This window comes from Micropterus salmoides, unplaced genomic scaffold (genome assembly GCF_014851395.1).
Source record: "Micropterus salmoides isolate LMB-PRFRI ecotype aquatic unplaced genomic scaffold, ASM1485139v1 Ms_hic_scaffold_12, whole genome shotgun sequence".
NCBI classification, from domain to species: domain Eukaryota; kingdom Metazoa; phylum Chordata; class Actinopteri; order Centrarchiformes; family Centrarchidae; genus Micropterus; species Micropterus salmoides.
In genome coordinates this window covers 29434010-29455126 of record NW_024040263.1, presented here as the reverse complement: position 1 = coordinate 29455126, position 21117 = coordinate 29434010, and the positions used below count along the sequence as shown (strand labels likewise).

The 21117-nt window shown below is 40.1% G+C and overlaps 1 protein-coding gene across 4 annotated transcripts in view; it reads right to left on the bottom strand.

The window, feature by feature from the left end:
- Positions 1–21117, bottom strand: part of rptor (regulatory associated protein of MTOR, complex 1) — a 239276-nt gene that overhangs the window by 198484 nt on the left and 19675 nt on the right. For all 4 annotated transcript variants that reach the window (XM_038714432.1, XM_038714434.1, XM_038714433.1 and 1 more), the window contains exon 4: positions 19291–19373. In XM_038714432.1, coding sequence (XP_038570360.1) covers positions 19291–19373 — 83 coding nt within the window. The remainder of the gene's footprint in view (positions 1–19290; positions 19374–21117) is intronic.

The following is a 21117-nucleotide window of genomic DNA, read 5'->3' as shown; positions in this document are numbered from 1 at the left end:
GCCAGATGGAGTCAATATAAATCAGCTTACATTACAAATCCACAAAATGTTTGCAGGGCCATGCTGTCTGATGTGCTTGAAATTTCCCACATGTGTGTTGATAAATTCACCGCTGGCAATTCTGGCAGCCATGGGGAAGATCCTGCTTTCCTACAGATATATTGTCAAAATAATGTTGCCAGACCTTCTTTTAAATCCCCCCCCCAAGGCCAAAAAATATTTATAAAATGTTTCACCTGAAGAGGTGTCCAATTTCCTGACAGTAATTTCGACACCAGAAGAGTTAGGGCACAGGGGTAGCAAATTACAAGATGTAGTTTGTTTATTTGTTTATTTGGTACATACCTCTTTAAAGATCATGTATCTTTTAGTTCGGGTGATGAGAAACTGAAACTACATCTATTTTGTTCTTACTTCTTTGGGTTTTTATTTAGAGCACACACATACTGCTGACAGACACTGCAAGATCTCACTGGTTAGAGTGACACGGCCGACGAGGCGTCTTGTGAATGTCAAGCATGTTTGACAAACGAGCCTCGCTCAGTTGCTCGGCTGCAGTGCTTGGGAAGAGCTGGGGCAGTATGTAAATAACATCTGTCCCTAAAACACTGCAAAGTTGGGCGGTTGCTCATTTCAGACCAGATTGGTCTCAGATTGGTGTTGTTCACCAACTCAAACAAAGGCATGAAGTGTATATAAAGTACATGTTTTTTTAATAATAGTGTGACAGCAAACGTCACATATCAGATACAGGATCAGAATTCATGTGACTCTGGCGTCACTCTAGAGAGACCATCAACAATTCTTTGCTAGAGGGAGCAGCGGTTAACACAAATATACTTGCCAACCTTCCAGATTTTCATGGGAAACACCCATTTTCCATGGTTTCACCCTGATGTCATGCTACGGCCTCCGCTGTTATCTGTGTATATGTATCTGTGTGTTATGTTAAGCAGGATGTGCGAACCCTTGCCAGGGATTGGCTGGAGCGAGACCCGCCTACTTCCCGGTTCCGCCCGGTGGTCTGATTGGTGCGGCGCCTGGCAACCTCCTCCGGTCATCTACCGCCTTCCAGATTATCCCCTGTTTAAATAGCTGCCTACCTGTGTGAACTTGGCAGTTGTGATTTTCCCTTGATCAACTCGCCTCGTTCGTATTGTGCTTTGTAGTAGTAATTGTGTTAACTGCTGTAGAAGCGTTAGTTCTAGTGACAAGTGTTAGTTCTTAGTGTGTGAGTGTTACCTTTACTGTGAATTGTGTTAAGGAAGCAGGGCTGATATCGACCAGACACCTGCAGTTAAGTTTGTTAGATACAGTAGGCTTAGAGGGTGCTGCTCATTTTGTATTTTGTTTCTTACTGGGCAGGTCAGAGTTTTGTTTGATTTCGGAGTAGCAAGTGGCTATCTCTCAGTTGGAGAAGTTATATTTGGTTCTTTGATTCAAGCAGCATCCACCAGCCCTTTTTTTCCGTTCTGTTTGTAAACCCTGTCAACAATAAACAACTTGCACTTTTACCAAAAACACTCAAGCCGGGTCCTAACAGGTCACAATTCTCCCGATTTCTCATATTTCTCCCAATTTACGACAAATGTTTACAACTTTGTGCACTTTTTTGTATTACTGTTTCTGGAACTGTACAAAGCGTGTAAGTGCTACAACTCTCTCTCTCTCTGCTGTTTCCACCTGGACAGCTAGCATGCACATGACGCAGAACCCTGCCAGAGTTTTAACTACTATCATTTAACGCACAGCAGCTTTGCGTCGAGCGCTGCCTCTGACTGGCTTACTCAACCCTAACCTTTACCAACTTTTACCAACCCTAACCAACAGAGGCACCAAGGACCAACCAATCAGAGGCAGAGTTGTCAAAACTATGGTGGGGAAAAAATAACACGTGGCTTCCATGTTTACATGAAAAATCCTATCGATAGTGATTCAGAGGTTATATTAACAGGGTTTCCCTGCTGTTTTCAGGCTTAGGCCCTAAACGGCTTGGGTGCTGTTTCATGAATGTAAAATCACTGTGGAGAGAGGATGGAAACTAAAACTACATAACGTCTGAAATTGAATGGTTACAGTCCATCCGCAGACAAATTCTTCAGCAAATTTAGTCCTTAACTCTCTGGTTGTTGTTTATTTATAATGTGCTCTATCTTTTCCAACTATTTGTTCACAGATATGGTAAAAATCATCGTCCCAAATGATGTGAAATTGCATATTTATCATTGGAAAAAGTACAATTTTCCAATGCTATTCCAATGTGCATCACATGCTCTGCTGACGCAAATTGTACTGGGGGTTTATATTCAGACATACAGCAGGGCGCAGTATTCACCTCCGCTGCTACAACTCCATCCTAGGGGAAACACTGGCTATGGATCAAAGATCCTATCCAAGTCAGGGGAATAAGGAGTAAGATGAAAAAGAAAGCTGTGCCAGTGGATTGGTTTAAGTACAACTGCTAGAGCTGGATGGGAGGCAAGTGGTGGTAAGAATGTGGATAGTAGCAGAGAGGTGCAGTAATGACTGGCACACTTGCTCCCATATTGTCTGGAATAGTTGTCTTTCCTGATTTCTATGAAAGTCTGATGAGATGCCCTCTACAGTAAATACTGCAGATTGTAGGATTATAGGATTGCATAATGTTTAGTCCTTCCTTCGGTTGTATTTGTACGTCTTGGCAACAGTTAAAGCAATCATTTTGGATAAGTCGCCTAGTCAGATTTTCTGTCATGTAAGCCATAGAGTTTCAAAGTGTTAGTGGTATTATTGGCCTCTGATTCCTGAAGTTAAAGCAGCTTGAACTGACATGAGTCTCTTCCGGTTAGATTATCAGTAGATATTTGATAAAAAGTCAAAGGTACAGGTCTGTGCACATAAAAACTTTTGAGGTAGAAATGAACTCTCACACTGAAAACACAATCTGCGGCTTATGAATTCAGCAACTACAGCACAGCGTTGTGTTCTCAACTGCGAAAACTAAACGTTTTGAGTCCGCTACTGCACCACAGCAACAGCAGCTACGATTCAAGGGTATTGTAGTACAGTATATTGAGCCGTCCGTCGTGCTGAAATGAAAACAATGCCATTTCTTTCAACTAACTAAAACTGGTGGCCATTACATATAGGATCTTTACATTATCCAAGAGAGCTCCATTTGTCTTTGTAAAGTTCCTCTGGGGTTAATGAAACTGACATGGGAATACAGAATGGGGAAAACACTTCAATCCTTTTAGTCTTCTGAAGGCAAACAGAAAGTTCAGTTGTCTTAGTACCTCTAGACATTAATGATTTCTTTCCAGAAGTCTTGTAAGTGTGGGCAGATCCAGAGGGAACGTAAGTCATCAACAGTGTGAGAAGAGCAAAGTGAGCAAGCGTTTGATTTTGACAGACCTATTTGGCACGGAGTTGCGGGTGTGATAGTGAGAGACTATTGAGATTTCTGCATGTGGATCTAAATTAGCAGGGAACTCACAATCCAATTTAGAATCTCAAGATCAAATCATTATCACACAGGCCATCACAGGTGTGATAATCTGAGCAAGACCAGGCAAGAGCAGATCAGAAAACTGGTTGGACAAATTGTTATGTTTACAAATAAAAGATGAAAAGTGGTGAAGTGACCTGTAATAATGTTAAAGATGGATTGTTTTGGTGCTTCACTTGCTGTAATTTGAAACACGTGCATTCACAATCCACTCATCACTATCTCTATTTTACCTTGATATGATAAACTAATCAGGTCTTTATTTAGGTTTTGTGATCAAACAAAAAAACTGTCTCATACTAATTTGTGCATGAGCTCAGGGACCCCTCTTAGCTGTTCTTCTTTTACACATGTACTTTTGCCCTCTGAGACGTCTGAGCTCTTTATTTGTTGTTTAAGAATAGTTCTAATTAAAGCCCTGTTCTGCAGACAGGGGACGAGATGGTACACTAACAGAAAATGGAGGAAAGATGAAAGATAAAAGGCGATAAGGAGACAGAGGGAGAAGAGGGAATAGGCGAGGAGAGGAACAATAGGCGAAGCTGGGAGATGAGAGTTTTAGCGTGGACGCGGCCTAAAAGAAAAAGCGCAGTGACTAGAGGAGAGAGGTGGAGGGGAAAGTGGAATAGTAGAGTGCAGAGGAGATGTATAATGATCAATTGTCCACAGCCTGTGGCAGTCTACAAACCCCTCTAATCCTGAAAAGACTCTCCCTTCTTTTTAATGATGCAGAGGGACAAGGAAGAAGAAAGAAACCCTGCCAAACTCCGCATGGCTGGGTTTTACGGTTTTTGGAGGATTTTCCTGACTCTCTTATGTTAGGACCAAATGTAACATGGTTCGCACACTTTCAGTGTTTGGGTGCTGTTTCTTCATGTGTCTACAACTTTTGGCAGTAGATGTTGTGTAGTGCGGTGTGAAAATATTTAATTCAGTTCATAATCAGCATAATGTCTAGGAAAAGCATAACTTGCACGCTATCATGGCGAGACTGCAGAGGCGGAGGTTTGGATCAGCTACTGCAGGGCGCCTGGAGAATCAAGGCCATGCACGACAGTACTACAAGGAGAACAAAGACTGAAGCAAAGCTCACTGTATTTCATTCAGTCAAAAAATCCCTGTGATCCTATTCAATATTTCAACTGTTCATCCGCAGTGGTTTTTCTTTTCTATCCTATTTAATGAAATTGTGGGATGTACCACACACACACACCAGCAGCATAGTGTGAAACGAACTACAAGAATAAGGCTGTCACTTTTGATTTGAAATTTGAACTTGAGGGGGAAAATGTAATATTCTAACTGTAATGACCTGTTCGAATTCAAAATTTACCCTCTATAAGCACAACAGAGCGTTTGAAGTAGGGCTGAACGATTAATCGTTTTCAAATCAAAATTGCAATTTGAGAGAATGCAATTAGCTAATCATGGTGATGGTTAAAATCTAGGTTAATTATACAGCTGGCCCGTTTTAAACAGTCATGCAGTTACAAATTAATTCCGTTGTCATCCTTGTGTGACTGATCTGCATGCCGATCACAAACATCATGCACTTCCTGTTATGGTCCTACTCACCAATCAGAGTGGGCACAGGGCGTGTATATTATACAACAACAAACGAAATGCGGGATAATGGCGCCAGCCGAACTGACAAAGGCAGTGCCGCGGTTTTGTCCGGCGTCAACTTACACTGAAGTGTTTCAGCAGCGGAGCGTTTAGCCAACACGTTGTTAATTTATCATTTTGTGTGCTTCAACTACGGATAACAGCTCTGTGAGCCCGTTCCGTTCCGCTTTTTGTGCTGCTACTGTGGTTAAGTAGCCTACTTGTTACATTGTTTCCTTTTTGTCTGTTTTAACTGTGCTTATTGTTGATGTACGATCAGGAGTCTGCAAAGGGTGTTTTATTTTGAAAATTGACTGGATTCTCTCTGCCATTCTGTGTCTGACTTCCTGCCTGGTTCATCTGCTCTGTGCTGCTTGACGTAGCTTCTGTCAAATATAGACTGGCAGTGAATAGTGAACTTTAGCAAATCTTCAATATAAAAAAATATTTATTAAACTTTTTTTTTTTTTTTTATTCGCAAATCGAATCCTGATCGCAATATCTGGCAGAAAAATCGCCATTAGATTTTTTTTCCCCCCAAAATCGTTCAGCCCTAGTTTGAAGTAGTTTGCCTTGTGTTCCATCAGAGGGCATTCTTAAAATTCACTCTTAGCTTGACCTATTGCGTGCAGTATTGACCTAAATCACACAGCGCTGTTAGTGGCCAAAAGCTCTACAGGGTACCTTTAAAATGTATCCATTGTCACAGGTTCTACTTTTGTTTCCAGTATAATCCACCTGTTTATATTTAGTTCCTGAACCTAAATATCAGCACTGCTCAAGAGGTGACACCGTTTCCAAGTTAAAGGTACTCTCAAGGGATAGAATTCAACTGCTCATTTGCAACACAACAAACGCGGTCTAAGGATAGAGTGCATCAAGTTTCAGTAACACCACTCTGCTGTCATATTTTCTCTGGCATAATGTTTCTGAGCACAGTACAACCTCTCTTTATTAAGACTTTCTAATATGCTGGTTTTACAACACAAAAGTCTTTCTACAACCCATTACAGAGGGATTACGTAAGGTCAGAAGATGCCTCGCTGTACTACAAGACGATGAGCCAGATCACTGAGCTAGATCATTTGGGTGACCCTGACCCTAACTGTTTCAATTACAATTTTAAACACTGATGTTCTCTTACTGCAATCACAGAAATATTAACAAGACTTAATCTTTCTTTTACGTATACAGATGAGGAGAAACTACGTAAGAGGCAGGGTGCTTTGCAGATTCCCCTTAAACTCCACATCAATCACATTAAGATAAAAAAAGACCAGCATCAAAAATTTTCATTTATTCCAGTGTGGTGCTGTTGAAATAAAAACTGGGAAACACACACAGACTTAGAGCATCAGCACTACACAAACAGACTTGTCATTTAATTCAACATTTCCCAGATGGGTGTTTGATTACTGTCATGGAAAAGCTAATGAAATCTGAAACCATCTTCAGGTCCTGCTAACAAGAAGTGGCCATCTGCCACTGAAAAAAAAGTAGGGATTTTTTTTTTTTTTTTTATATCAGGGTTAAGTGTGATTACATTTAAAGATGGACAGAGGCAGAAATCGTGTAATAACATGAGCCCATTAAAAGGCCACCGCTGGTCAGGTCATTGACAGATATCCCACACTGCTTTGAGACAGAGAGAAACAGTAAGAGGAGAGAAGGCCATTAGAGAGAGAAGGGGGGACGGGGGAGCCATTAGTTGTAGACTGAAGGGGTAGAGGGGGACACTAATGATCGATACAGGCAGCTTTCCTACTAATTAGTGCAGAGTGAGAGGTGCAGATCTCTGCATTCACCACCGATGAGGGCCAAAGTGAAGGACAGTGGAGTTGAATGACAGTGGGAGTGAAGGATGCTGGGTAGCAGCTGACCGAGTGGCTATGTCTCAGCGTTGTGACTTTCTATTCTGCGCTAATGAGAGCAGGGACATGAAGACTGATATCACAATCTGCTGCGTGCATAATTGGAAGAACTCACTCTTTAATTGAAGCCACTTTAGGAAAAAAAAAAATTACAAAACTTATTATTAGGCTGTGTGCCCTAATATTTTAATAATTGGAGCCTTCTGCACATACGCTGTATCAACAGCAATTGTTTGTTACAGCTATAAAAACACCATATCTACATCAAGCTTACTAACAAACCGCTCATTACAATTCATTAGTCATTCATTTCAGAGCTAAAGCTTCGCCTCAATTCTATCTCATATTTTACGGAAGAATAAAACAGGAAAAAACTCTGGCTAACATCCCACTCTGCATTGCTGTACACTCAGTGCCAACTTCTCATAATTAATTATGTCAACGACTCTTGTACATCAGTGCTACTGCAGCAAGGACATTAATCCCTACTAGCAGATGCTTTGTTGGTAGTGGGAACAAACTGTTGTGCTGCAGCAAATATTCTGCCTTGGAGTGTTGAAAAGGGTAGACAAACATCATTCAAAGGCTTAGATAAACTCTAAGGTGCCATTCATCTACGGTGTTTCCCAGCTCAGGTATAGGGCAAAGGGAAGTGAGCCACAGAAACGTAACCATTCACCCAAAAACTTGCTCCAATCAAGCTGCAAACCTTTCAGGGCCTCCTTTCAAGCCTAAAGCCTCGGTCGCACCAAAAAACTGGAAGAGACTTTCTTGAATACTGGCAAAATAGTTCAGCAAGCATGATGTATTATAAATGATTTCCCTCTTATAACTGCATCATTATAGCTTAAATTATTTTTTTAAGTTACAAAGCGAAATAGCATGGTCATATTATGGTAACTAGTAGTAATGATCAGAGGAAAAACAATGCCTTTTTTGTATTTTCAAGTTTTACCTTGATGTGGAACAAATAATATACACTATGACTTATATTACTTTTAAGCATAATTACTTTTCGTAATCAATCTCAAAGGAAAGCCTGCGACAAATATGCGTGAATGAAAAGAATTTTTTTTTTTTATTTGCCATTCATCTGGGGACTGGACAATTTTGAAAGACATTTGAAATCACAGCACTGAACAAAAGAGCTTTTGATTTTAATCCTTCAGAAACGGCTGGCTGGGTAGAGCCGAGTTAATAATAAAGGACCGAAAAACATAGACCACAGTCTCTGGATGATCAGTGCACAGAGGAAAAAGCTTGGTAACAGGCACTGAAGTGACTCACATGACTTGCAAAGACAAAAATGTCTTCAGGGATGGGCAATTTTTGTCATCGAAAATGCTCTGCTCCTCCACGGTTATTCTCACAATTCAGGAAGTCAGATTCTGATTAAATCCGCCCCGAATTTGCACCATTGTCCTTCAACACACCAATGAACCGGTGCCTACACTCTGCCAAACTGGAAGCCCATTGGATTGGCGTGCACATGCAGCCACACTTTTTTTACACATCACTAGAATAACAAAATGTCTAAATGAATGGTGGGCGGTGTATCTTTAATCTCCGTCCGCTGACTCACATCCTGGCCTCCTGTGTTGTCCCCTCCTGCTCTGCATCCTCTCCAGAAGGTTCATGCACACACATATAATAAAAGGTCTTCAACACATACACGCACAGCGTCAGGATGTAATAATAACAGCCACACACTCACCATTAGGCTCTGAGCACAGCGGACACTGAAGCTCGATGAGTGCAGGCACAGAGAGGTGAGTCACGGTGAACAGGGCAACATGGCAAAGGGCAATTCATTACACTGCTGCATGGGACACACACCTACAGATATCAGCCGCCGACTTCACTTACATGACAAGAACTGTCTCATTTTGTTTCATGAAATTGGTCATTTTCTTAACATAACAGAAATGATTTCAAGAGGATGTTAGCAATGAACAGAAGATTTTCACTGCAGCAATTTTGACTTAGCATGAAAAGAACAGGTTACAATAATTTAGTTAACCATGCACAGCAGCAGGGCCCTGGAACTGGTCATTATTAATGTTATCAATTACAGCTCTGTGCCTTGGATCGGTTACCATGTTTTGAAATCTTTAAGTATTCTTTAAATGTTTCTCACAAGTGTTTGCTTTTCCAAAAGCATGTGTTTTTCCTTCAACCCGGCAAGGTATCACTCAACTATGCAGTTCCCTACAGCTAATTTAGCATCTTTCAGCTCATTGTTTTAACTGTCTACAAATGTATACTATGGATTCCCTCTCACCACTAGACAAAGTTATCCACCAGCTGGAGAACATAGCGAAGCACACTACCTTTAGCTCCGTTTCAGGGAAACTGAGCTAAAAAGGAAGGTGATGATGTTTTGAAGCCTTGAGTTTGGCCGCCATGTTGATTTTTTGCAACCAGCGGCACCGGACATGACCATATTTGGAAGAAACGGTGGAACAGCTCCAAGTTGATCTAGCTAGCATTCCTTAGCTAGCTGCATCTTTAATTCACGTTAACTGTCATTTTAAAAGGATGATAATTTTGTCTAGCGAACACCAGGCTTAAAACTAAATGTACTCACCAGAGAAAGTGAACAGCCAACTCCCAATAAGCTGTGAAGTGCGTATGAGTCACTGTAGCTAGTCCCGCCCTGAAGCATACTCTGCTTTATGGTCTATTTTGCTCTAAATGGGAACATAATTTACTAAATGAACATCATGTTGTATTGAAGAAGACATGAAACTAGTGATTGAGACCACAAACTCATTAGGAAAGTGTTTACTAGGGTAATAAAGAAGCTCAAAAGTAGGGTCATTTTAGCATTATTTCTAATGGAACCGGATTTCTTTTTGCAACCAGAAGAGTCGCCCCCTGCTGGCCGTTCAATAGAATGCAGGTTTAAGGTTTAAGCTTCCCGCTTGAAGGTGATATTACATGTATATCAGTAAAATGTATATCAGTTAAAGTGAGAGTATATAAAAGGGAATCATGTGTTATCACTCATACCGCAACTAATGAAAAGGTGAATTTATAAGAAATAAAACATACCCTTGCTCATTCCAGTAGACTTGCCTTACTTGGGCTGGTATGACTAGTAGCTTATGATGGCTAAAACTAACAAAATATTGCTGTAAAACAGACATTACAAAGTCAGTTCACTGACTTCACAACTCTACTCTACCTGTGCCCCTGTTACACAAAATTTTACTATATGTTTAACACTCGTGGCCACACTTCAGTAAAGGTTACGGAGGCTACGTGTCCGATGGCAATACTTTTGATACATTTTTGAAACATATTTTCATTCATAATTTCTATCCCATTTCTGTATAACTAAAGCACACATCACTTAAACAAGAATGGGAGATTAAGTCTCCCATCCTGGAAGCATTGATCAATGAAACACATTACTGCTCCAATCACATGAGGGACCCACTTGGCACAAACCTGCAGCCTATTTTTACATTACAATTCTTGGTTTGAGGACTCCCAACTGTCATTTATTGGGATATTTACAAGGTGATCAGCAGCAGAGAGAGAACTGATCAATAAGCTCCCTGGCTCTCAGTCCCACAGGGATTTGGCAGCCATGACCTGTAGCCCTCCTCATTGCACATTGTTTATAGATGTATTGGTGGGATGTCCATACGTCTTCCACTTGGTTAATTGTTTTCTCTGCGGCTCCTACAGGACTGAGTGCGTGAGGAGAGGTGAGGGGAGATCATTAAGACGCTTTCCGCATCGCGTTATTCACTCTGCAGCTTCCCGCACACACTGGTCATCAGTTCAATTCAAATAGGATTCAGCTGATTTGGCAGATGTGAGAGGTCCTCCAGGGGAACAATGTCGTGGGTGGAGTGGTGTTGGTTAATGAGATGGATGGGTGGAGAGGAGGTACTGATGCTCTATAACCCCCAAAGTCAGCTTATTTAAAGTGAATCAGCCATGGTAACTTTTTCTTTTCCCAAAATCTACACAGAAATTAGACTCACTCATGTTCTTGAGTTTGCATGCTTTGTGACCAAACCACAATTTCCTCCTGCTGCACACAGAACAGCTGCAAAACACCACATTGTCATCCTCACATGATTTGGGTTGGTTAACTTCCTCACATAATTTATTTCCACCTGATACAGAGACTTCTAACAATGACCATGATCTCCTTCATCTGGTAAAGAAATGGGAAATTCTGGCATTGTGAAAAGTCCTTCACATTAAACGTTAGTATACTCCTTTAAAAAGAATAATGCCAATCTCATCATTGCTACAGAATGTTATAAAAAGTAGCTAAAATACAATTATTACAATCTTACAATTATTACAAGTAGCCATTACACAGTAGGCTTCCATTAGGGCACTAAGGATGAGGTCCTTCTTTTATGCCACACTTTCATCTACACCCAGTTAATTATTGGATCATTCATCCAAATTTGAGAATAAAGGGTCATTATACAAAATGTAAGACATACTGTATGCCTTAGTACACAGTACTGCACTTTGCCTGTTGTCAATGAGTGGTGAGGGCAGTTTCACAAACTCTACTAGACAAAGATTGCCTCTAGTCATGTTTGGTTTCTGTTGTGAGCAGAATGTGAAAAAGCAGCGTCCATGCAAATACACGTTACTGCTAATTTAATTGTTATCTTTGTCCCTCTTGTAGTTTCACACAGTCACTGTGCCTCACTGACTCTGCCTTAATAAAATAATACAATAAAAAAAAAAAAGCATACTTTACCTTTACTCCATAGACATCAGGTGTCCATTTTTATGATTGGCACACCTAATCCCTAATGAGAGCCTTGGTAATTAGAAATGGTAAATAGCCTTATATGTAAACATAATCTTTTGACAAATTCAGAGTTTGGAAATCAGATGTCCGTCCTGTCAGGAGGAGGAACAATTGGTCCAACTTTATCCAGGCTTCCAGACTCTCTTGTAGGGTTGGGTTTGCATGTCTTTAAATTGGTACCAGTTCCTGACTTGTTAGAATTCTAATGTCGATAACTCTCTGCGCTGCAATCGGTATTTGCCTACTGCTAAAGTGAAATTTTCCTTTCATCCAGACATCCGTTTATGACGATGCGCTCCCCCATGTAAGTTTTGGGAAGGTGGAGAAAACGTTAATTTAGGGTTTCCTCAGTCACCGTTGTCTTTTCTTAATGCAGAATAAATCTAAAACCATTACTAGCTAGCATTAAATATGTTTTGTTATACTGTAGGCAATAATGCAGTTGAATGACGTCTCCTCTGACAAACAGTCTTGTTCTGAAATCTACAGCATAAACTCAATGTTGTTGTTTTTTTGGTAATTAATAAAACTCCATCTAAAACAACACGTTACTGGCTAACATAATTATGTATATTAGATTGTACTCTGCATGGAAAAATGGAATTACACATGACTTTTCTTTGCTTTATTAAGAGTATTATATATCAGCCATCGAACGCCCCGCTCTCTAAATATCGGCAACTGAAAGACTCATATCGGACGAGCAGATTAATTATTGGATCATTCATCCAAATTTGAGAATAAAGGGTCATTATACTAAATGTAAGACATACTGTATGCCTTAGTACTGCACTTTGCCTGTTGTCAGTGAGTGGTGAGGGCAGTTTCAGGGCAGTAGCCTGATGACATCATCAGGGTTATATTAGACTGCTCCTTTAAACAAAGGCCAAAAAATCTAATTAGAACAGAGCACTTTGTCATTTTGCTGCCATATTATGTGGATGATGTTAACTAAGAGTGGCACATTTGGCACATCAGCTGCCCCACTGACTCATGTTGATCATGTCATTTTATTGAGGGGTAGTAAAAAGTGTTGTCATGGCCTCTCAGTATCTTAGTGCATGACAAAAATGTTGCATTACCCAAGCTTAGAAAGTGTGTTGCATCATTACACACTACACGGAAACTTAGTCGTACCCGTCCTCCGATGTTTCAGGGTGGTAAGAGAAAACCTCAAAGCTAATCAGTAGCAAAGTGTTTGAACTGCAGCTCACTGATACATAATGCAGTGACAGTTAGTGGAGTGGACAGCGGGGGTTTACAGGCTGCAGCCAGGCAAGAGAGCTAGATACAAAGAGGGATGGAGAACACCACAACATACATAGACAGACCAAAGGAGACTGACAATTATGCCGGCCAGAGATGTGGTGTAAACCTTTTTGGCAGCTCTAACATGTTCAGCAAGTACTGCGTGAGTTTTGACAAGACGAGCAAGCCGCTTTTTATCTCAATAACTACCAAACATCTGGCAAGTCGAGGGGCGAGAATTTCAAACTAGACTCTCAAATATACCAGAGGACAGAGAGAGAAAAGGCAAAAAGGGTGACATGCAGAGAGAAAATGAAAGAGAACAAGCGAAGTTTGAAAGAGAATAGGAGAGCAGAGGAGGCATGTCGAGACGGAAAACTGAAAGAGAAACTGAAAGCTTACTAAGGTATCTCAATAATGTCTAGTTTCTTTAGGCGTCTGTGTGAAACAAAAGCAGTCTGGGCTCTAACAGAAAACCATACAGCCACACTCAATAAAGCCCAGACAGCAGAGAAAAGACCTTCTTTAGATGAAGCTCAACAACAAAGATGGCTGATGATGGTGAGGGATATACACACTGAAGGTAGTGTGCATGAGAAGGAACTGAAAAGTAAAGAGAGAGACTAAGAAAGCTGAGAGTTTGTGAGTGAGGAAAGGACACTAAAATGTTAAACACAATATTCAACACGAATGTAAGACAGAGCAAGTAGTCTCAATCAAAAGTTCAAAGCTTGGACCAATGAGTGGGTGCGTTTTCCATCGTAGCCATCACATGTCTCTGGTTCCCACCTGCTTACCAGCATGTGCCACATGATCCTGTCCGCATACACAACATCACCACTTCTAAAATGGAATATGATGCCCATTGTTTATCAATCAATCAATTTATCAATTAGACGCTGGAGAGATTTGGTTGCCATAATGAGGCAAAACTCATTCCCGTGGTGGAAAACAAATCCAAACCTACAACAGGTGAAACTGTTCATGAGGTAAAAAGAACCACAAGGAGACAACAAACACCTGAAAACCAAAGATTTCTGGGTATAAAAACAAACATGCAGAGCTCGAGTTTGACAGTGCGGCAGCATTTAGGACAGGTAGAGACAGAGCTGCACTTTCTAACCTCATGCCCTAAATTTAAAACACTAAGACAAAAGACTTAGCAAACATTTCCCAAATATACCTCGAATTCGAATTTATGTCAGACACACAGAAACTCCCCTTTTTACTGGAAGAAATGTCCAAATGTCAAATAATTGCTGCAGAATATGTCTCTTCATGCCACAAACTGAGGACAACCAGTGGAAACTCAGACTGATAAATAATTGTACTAATTTTTTTCATTATTTTGATTGTTTGATATTTTAGTAATAATTCCTTTATTTGTATTTTGTTTTTAAATTTCACATATGATAAATATTTTTTAGTCATTTTATTTTTTTTAATTAGTTAATATTTATTTTTTTTTGTCTATTAATATCCACACACAGTTTTATTTATTTTTAATGTGTATTTTTACATAATTTTTATTTTATATATTTTATTATCATTTTTATTATTTAATTTTTAATTAACACACACACACACACACAAATGCAACTTTTACTTTTTTATTTACTTATTTAATGAAATGTATGAAATTAATTGTTCTTATGTAATTTATTTGTAGCTTTGGCAATATTTTTATATATATAATATGTTATTGTTATTGTTATACATTCATGCCAATATAGCTGAATTGAATTTAAGGCTGGGTGACAGTATGTGTGTCCACAGCCAACAGCAGGCATGCACACGCACAAAGTAACAAAGGCAGCTGCACAGACAACTCACACAAGACTGTTTAACAATAGGTTTAACTTTTAACCCTTTTATATGAATTTGATTTAAAGTTAGAATACTGAAGATTTCAGTCTGGGTTGATGTGGCCACAGTTGGGGTTGAGTAGTTCAGAAATACAACAGAATCCTCAATAGATGGTAGGCTGCCTGCCCTCTCTCTTTACTGAATGGATCAAGGAGCTTATGATTTGTCTTCAAACTGAGAAACTAAATTCTCACTTTAAATGAATCACAATGTGGTTTCCCTTCACTGCTTACGTGGATAATCTATCCTTCCCAAGTTGACATCCTGACCTTTTTATATTTTGAGTGCAACAGCGTGCATATATATATATATATATAATTGACGGACACCGTTACATTTAAGTAATATCCATTTTTGTTTCTTGAATCATTGCCGTTTTCTCCCACGCTATCATATTTGTGATATTAAGGCTCCATTGAAATATGGCTTGTTCTGTCCTATCTGTCATGGACTTTGTCTAACTGTACTGTATTTCTCTTTTCTTTATTGTTGTTTGTAGCGTTGACACTGTTGAATCAGGATAAACTAATAAAGGAAGTGTGAAAAACAGAAATACAACTAATCTATCTGTTTACAGTGTAGCCAAACCAACCGTGGGCTGTGAAGATCCATCTCATTACTCATCTCATAATACAGAACTCATGATCAGATGTTATCATCTGTATTTCCAGTTCCAGTCTTCTGCTAAATGTTGCAATATGAATCCCATGTAATAACAACAACTATATAATAATGATGCAGGAAAGGTGCAATCTGTCATGAACAAAAATTACTGTATAGAGAGGAAATTATTTCAGCTATTGCAACAGAAACTGTTTGGCATCGTGTCATGCTGTGATTTGCACCAAAAACAAATCTCCCAAAAGGTACACACATACATCTCTCTCTCTCTCTCTCATATGTAGATGGGCTGCATCTGGTTCACTGAGCTAACTGAAGGTGGGTCTCCTTACAGAGGCTGATGGACAGCATGTTGGAATATCTGCAGCTACTGTGAGAGCTCTCAGCTCCAAGCCGACAAGAGGCAGAAAGGCTTCACAACATCTTTTCTTCACTCTAGTGCAAACATAATACACACACACAAGCCAAAAAACAAACAAACTAATCCACAGGCAAAGAAGATTGGTATCAAAATGCAGAGGTCAAGTAAGGATGGCCACATGAGAGCCTAGATTGAAAGAAATATCCCTTTGATATGGAGTGGAAAAAATGATGAAAAATGGTGACGGGGAGAGAGAGAGAGACACGAAGTGTTGGTTGAGAAAGTGAGTGGGCAGCAGCCAAGACGGAGTTTGCCTTTCTCTCTCTGTGTTTTCTGGCCACAAGGGTTAATGTGAGACTACAGCAAAGAGAAAAATGGATTTGTGATGGCAGGCTGGCGCAACTAAACTCTCTGGGCAGCTAAATTGTTATGAACACCGCTCCTACATACCAACACCACCGGCAACACACAGGAAATGTGACACGATGGATCTTAGATTTGCTCTTAGGTGTAATGCTTACTAACTCTCCCCATCCAAAACAAACTTATTACAAGATTTCTCATCGCAGTCACAAAGCAGGTAAATTGCTGCTATGTAAGTGATTGCTTTCTCAACAGTTTATGTAAGGTGTGTTGGCGAGCGCTGCTCTGTGGTGTGATGCTGCTGAGCTGTGAATCCTAAGGCTGAAAAAATAAATAAATAAAAAGGAACAGCTTTCTCTCTCACCCTCCCACTCCTCCTCCTCCTCCTCCTGCACTCCTACCACCATTTGCTGCTAACCTCCCAGGTCAGCCGAGACCGAGCCTACATTCCTTTAGCTGCTCTCTCCAGGGAAGTCTCTTCCTCCCCCTCCTCTTCCTTCATGTTTTACTTCTGCACTATCTTACCAAACAACCACACATTAATTGTAGTTTTACCTATATCATCAGATGCTATTTGGGGGCCATGTAGGGGTTCCACAGTTCCCAGTGTAGCAACAAGATGAGGTGCACTTTCATGCTGAGGCAACTCACCAGCTGCTATTTTACTAAAGCTGTCCTGTGCATCACAAGCTTTTCTTTTTTCAGCTTCGCCTCTTCACCTGGTCTAACATAATCCTCCTCAACCTGTCCACCAGAGGCCATGTTCACACAGACAGACAGCTGATATCTGACTTTTTTCACATTTCTAATATCAAACATCCATTTTGTTACAAAGTCTCAACAGAAAAAAAAACAAACAAAACAAGGCATGATCAAATCCAGATTTCAAGCCGGATTTAAAACATATTCGCAGGTGGTTTGAAATGCAATTCAAATCCAATATCTGCAACAGCAACTCAGCCCAGACTGCTCGGATCAGATTTCAAGTGTTTGCTTATTATTTCCATCATTCCCCCACAGGAAACATATTTGACATTGCAAGAAGCGTGGAGAAAAAGATATGGATGAGAGGCAAAATGTGAGTCCAGGACCAGCCGACATGGTTTACACCACAATGCAGTGATGTCAACTTAAGCCACTTAAAAAGAGAACCTTTATAGTTACTGGGAGGCAGGGGTGAAACGAACACGTTACATTTACTTTAATCACAAGTATTGCACTTCACTACATTTTAAGTCGCATCTTTTATAGAGTAAAAACAAAAGTAACATAAAAAAAGTTATGACAGACTGTGTGAGAGGGGAACAAAACAAAGGCTGCAGCAAATCAGCAAAGGGCAGACAGAGGGCATGAGAAAGTCTGCACTCTCTCAGTGACTAAAATACTAAATGCCAACATGCTTATGGTGGATCATCCATCGACGAATTCTACATTTGCTTAGGAATTTTTCTCTTCAGTGAGCTGTGTGAGGCCTTCTGCTGTTTCTAACAATCATCCCTGGCACAGTTGTGACTGCTGAGCGCTCATTCAGCTCAGTGACTGAAAAATTTGAGGAGCAGGGGGACAGAGTGGCTGAGTTGACGGATTATATTATGCTTTGAGAATGGATGAGCAGAAAAGTTGAACCTAGAGCGGATTGTGGAGGACTTCACAGTGCACAAGACTTGCAGAATTACGTTAAGGTAGGTGAGTACAACAACACACACACACTGATTGTTGCTTTTAACTCTCTCTCCTGAGGAGGACGTCAGCAACCACTAAGTTGTCTAGAAACGTAGCGTTATGTGTGTTACAGTTGTTGTGGTGTGTGACAGCTGTGCAGGTTCTCTTTTTGTTTTAATGTGTGTTTTGTGAGCTGTAGTTGGCTATAGACGGATTTGTGTAATTTGCAGGGGCTGCAAATAACGATTATTCCCATTTATCAATTAATCTGGTTACCTGGTTATTACCATATACGTCTATAAAATGTCAGAAAACTGAAAAATGCCCTTCACACTTTCTCAGAGTCCAAGTTGACACTGAATAAAAGCAGCACATTTTTACATTTGAGAATGTGCAACTAGTGAATGACAATTAAATCAATTATCAAAAATGCTGCTGATTAATTTTCTTTCAATAAACAGAATTACTTGACTATTTGAGCTCTAGTGTTTTCAGCTACTGCCAATGGAGAATACACTTAACTATGTGTGCCAGAGAAAAAAAAAATACACTCTTAAATATGTATATGGTGGACGTCTAAGACGCTTCAGAAAAATGCTGGCAGTGTAGATTGCCCTTTAGTCAGCATGCACTGTTACAATGACAGCTAATGCCGTAATGACAGCAAATGTGCCGTTTAAACACTGGATCACTTACAATGCGGAGGCCAAGGGGCAGCTCGAGGAGGACAACAGAAGAGGAGCCTCTGGTAAAACACTGAGCTCTAATACAGCTACAAGCTGAGGAGAAGTGCTGCTGCTGGCAATGATATGAATGCATGTACACACACACAAACTTAAGAGTTGAATTTCTTACCCTAACCCCCTAACATTTACCCTCTTAAACATTCACATGCTCACTAAATGTAAAACACACAGAGATACCATGCCAGCTGCAGTAGCTGTCTTTTCATACTCGCATACATCAAAATTCTCTGTCTGCTTATTCACATACCGAGCAAGGGACATCAAGTTCAAGTTCTCACAGCTTTACTTAGGCTTGGCCTGTACTATAATAGTGTTTGTCTCACTGAGAAAGTGACACGCAGAGAAAACGGATAGATGCCATCGTCCTGAAAGTGTGGGGGAGGGGTTCATCGCTCTAATTATCAAGCAGTTTTTTGATAAAAGATTGCTGATTGAGAGAAAAGTGACGAACATCAGTAAGGTCCACAGAATTGGTAAAAACCTAAAAGACACTCTGGATATTCAAGAGAGTCGGCCAAGATCTATAAACCTATTTCTAAAACATCTTTAAAAAAGCATGAGAATGACTAGTTGGATCCCCAGAATCGATGACCAACTTCAAGAACCTGAATTTATCACACAGTGGCAAAAAAAAGGACGGAGGCTGGTTTACGTAACCCACTCACCCTGGGTTGCCAGTTTTCGTATTGCTTCTGCAGGTTGGCCCCGATGGTCTCCAGGGCTTTCTGTGGACTCATCGACAGAGGATCTGGCAAGACAACACAGAGTGTACAGTCACAGCATAGCAGGACCACACACACTCTCAATCTGGAGCTGAAAAACCAACTGTAATGATATTATACACCACATACATTCTTCATGATGTTACCCATAAGATGACATAAGCCAAACAAGCAGGCTGACATTATTTAACATTCGGGCCAAAGATTCTTCCAAGTCATGTTTACATAGTAGAGTTATAGTTTATGATTTCAGCATCAAAGGATTTTTTCTTGTTAAATCAAAACTAGGGTTTTGAAAAATAGCAGCAACCCCTCAGGATGAAATATTGATGAGAGTAAATCAGCATGGCGTATAGCAAAATATAGATTGAGGACGGATCAAACTGCGCTCAGCAGGCCCCAAAGAATGAACTGGCAAGCATGCAGGAGATACTGACATGCTTTCTGCTGAAAATTAAACCACCGCCCTTATGGTGAATGAGGCCTACTTATCACAACAAGACAGCAAAAACATTTATGAGTCCAATTATAAATTCTTAAGGAAAATATTACTCAAAATACAAAATAATGACATTTTAGTGAGCAATTAAAGAATCTTTGCTTTTTTTCCCCTCAGTTTGGATATACTATAATTTTAAATAAAAACACACAACAGTAGTGTCCTCTAAGAGCCCTATGATGGTAAAAAGGAATATTGCAACAGTATGGCTTGTGCCTACATATTGCGTGGTGAGCTTAAAACACCATTTTACAATTTCCTGTTATGATGAAAAGGTTTAACGGTGCCAGTATGTAAGGGACACACTCACCAAACTCATGATGGCCACTGACAAGCAGATGTTAGCCCCTCAATTAGAATATAGCTGTACCATGTGTCATTTAATAAACATCATGGTGCATTTTAGGAAATCACCTTTGCCTTTACTCCATAACATTCCCGAATACAGTCTCAAAAATCAAGTGGCAGCTCTGCACAATGTCAGTGTCCTCAGAAACCGCCGAGAAAGTTTCAGAAACTTTAAAAAGTGTGTTCCCTCTTTAATGTGCTTTCCTCACTCCTTAGAGTCAAGCAGTCTCAGGGGAGGGTTTTGAGGTTCCCATTCGATGGAGATGGTTCTGTTGTTTTCGTTCTGTGTCACATTTTGTTGCTCTGGTGAGGGCAGACTGCTTCCTCCTTCGTTGACAGAGGAGTTATGAATTGAGCTCCCGTGGGAATGACAGAGTGCGCCCTTAAATGCTGTAAAGTAAAAGCTAAACTTTCACTGTCACTGTAAGTTGACAGTCGTCTTGTATGGCTTACCACTACTTAATAACCTCTGTTTTTGCTCCTGTTGGTCAGGGCTGATCAGACACAGATGCGTCGTTACAAAACCGTTGCCTATGCAGTGCGCTTCATTTTCCTAACAGTATTTAGACGTGCATAAAAGTTAAAATATCCTTTAGTCTCTCTAACTCCGGGAGTATGTGCACAATATCTGTATGTTTATTTTTTTTGTAAAATAAATGCAAATGAAGGGAGAAAGTCAAATGATGTGTTGGTTCAACTGTGTTGTTTATTATGCAGTTAAATGTTTAAAGGTAAAAAAAAAATAACAATAAAGCTCTTGATTTTATAAAAAGAGTTGAGTCTGAGAAGAAAGGGTGCTATTTTAAAGCTTCTGTTACAGATTTGACACTCATGCCTGACAAAAGGCAGAAACACATTGTGTATCTCACATTTAGGAAGAACCCACTTTTATCACATCATGTGTTGCGTTTGAGTGCTGTTGG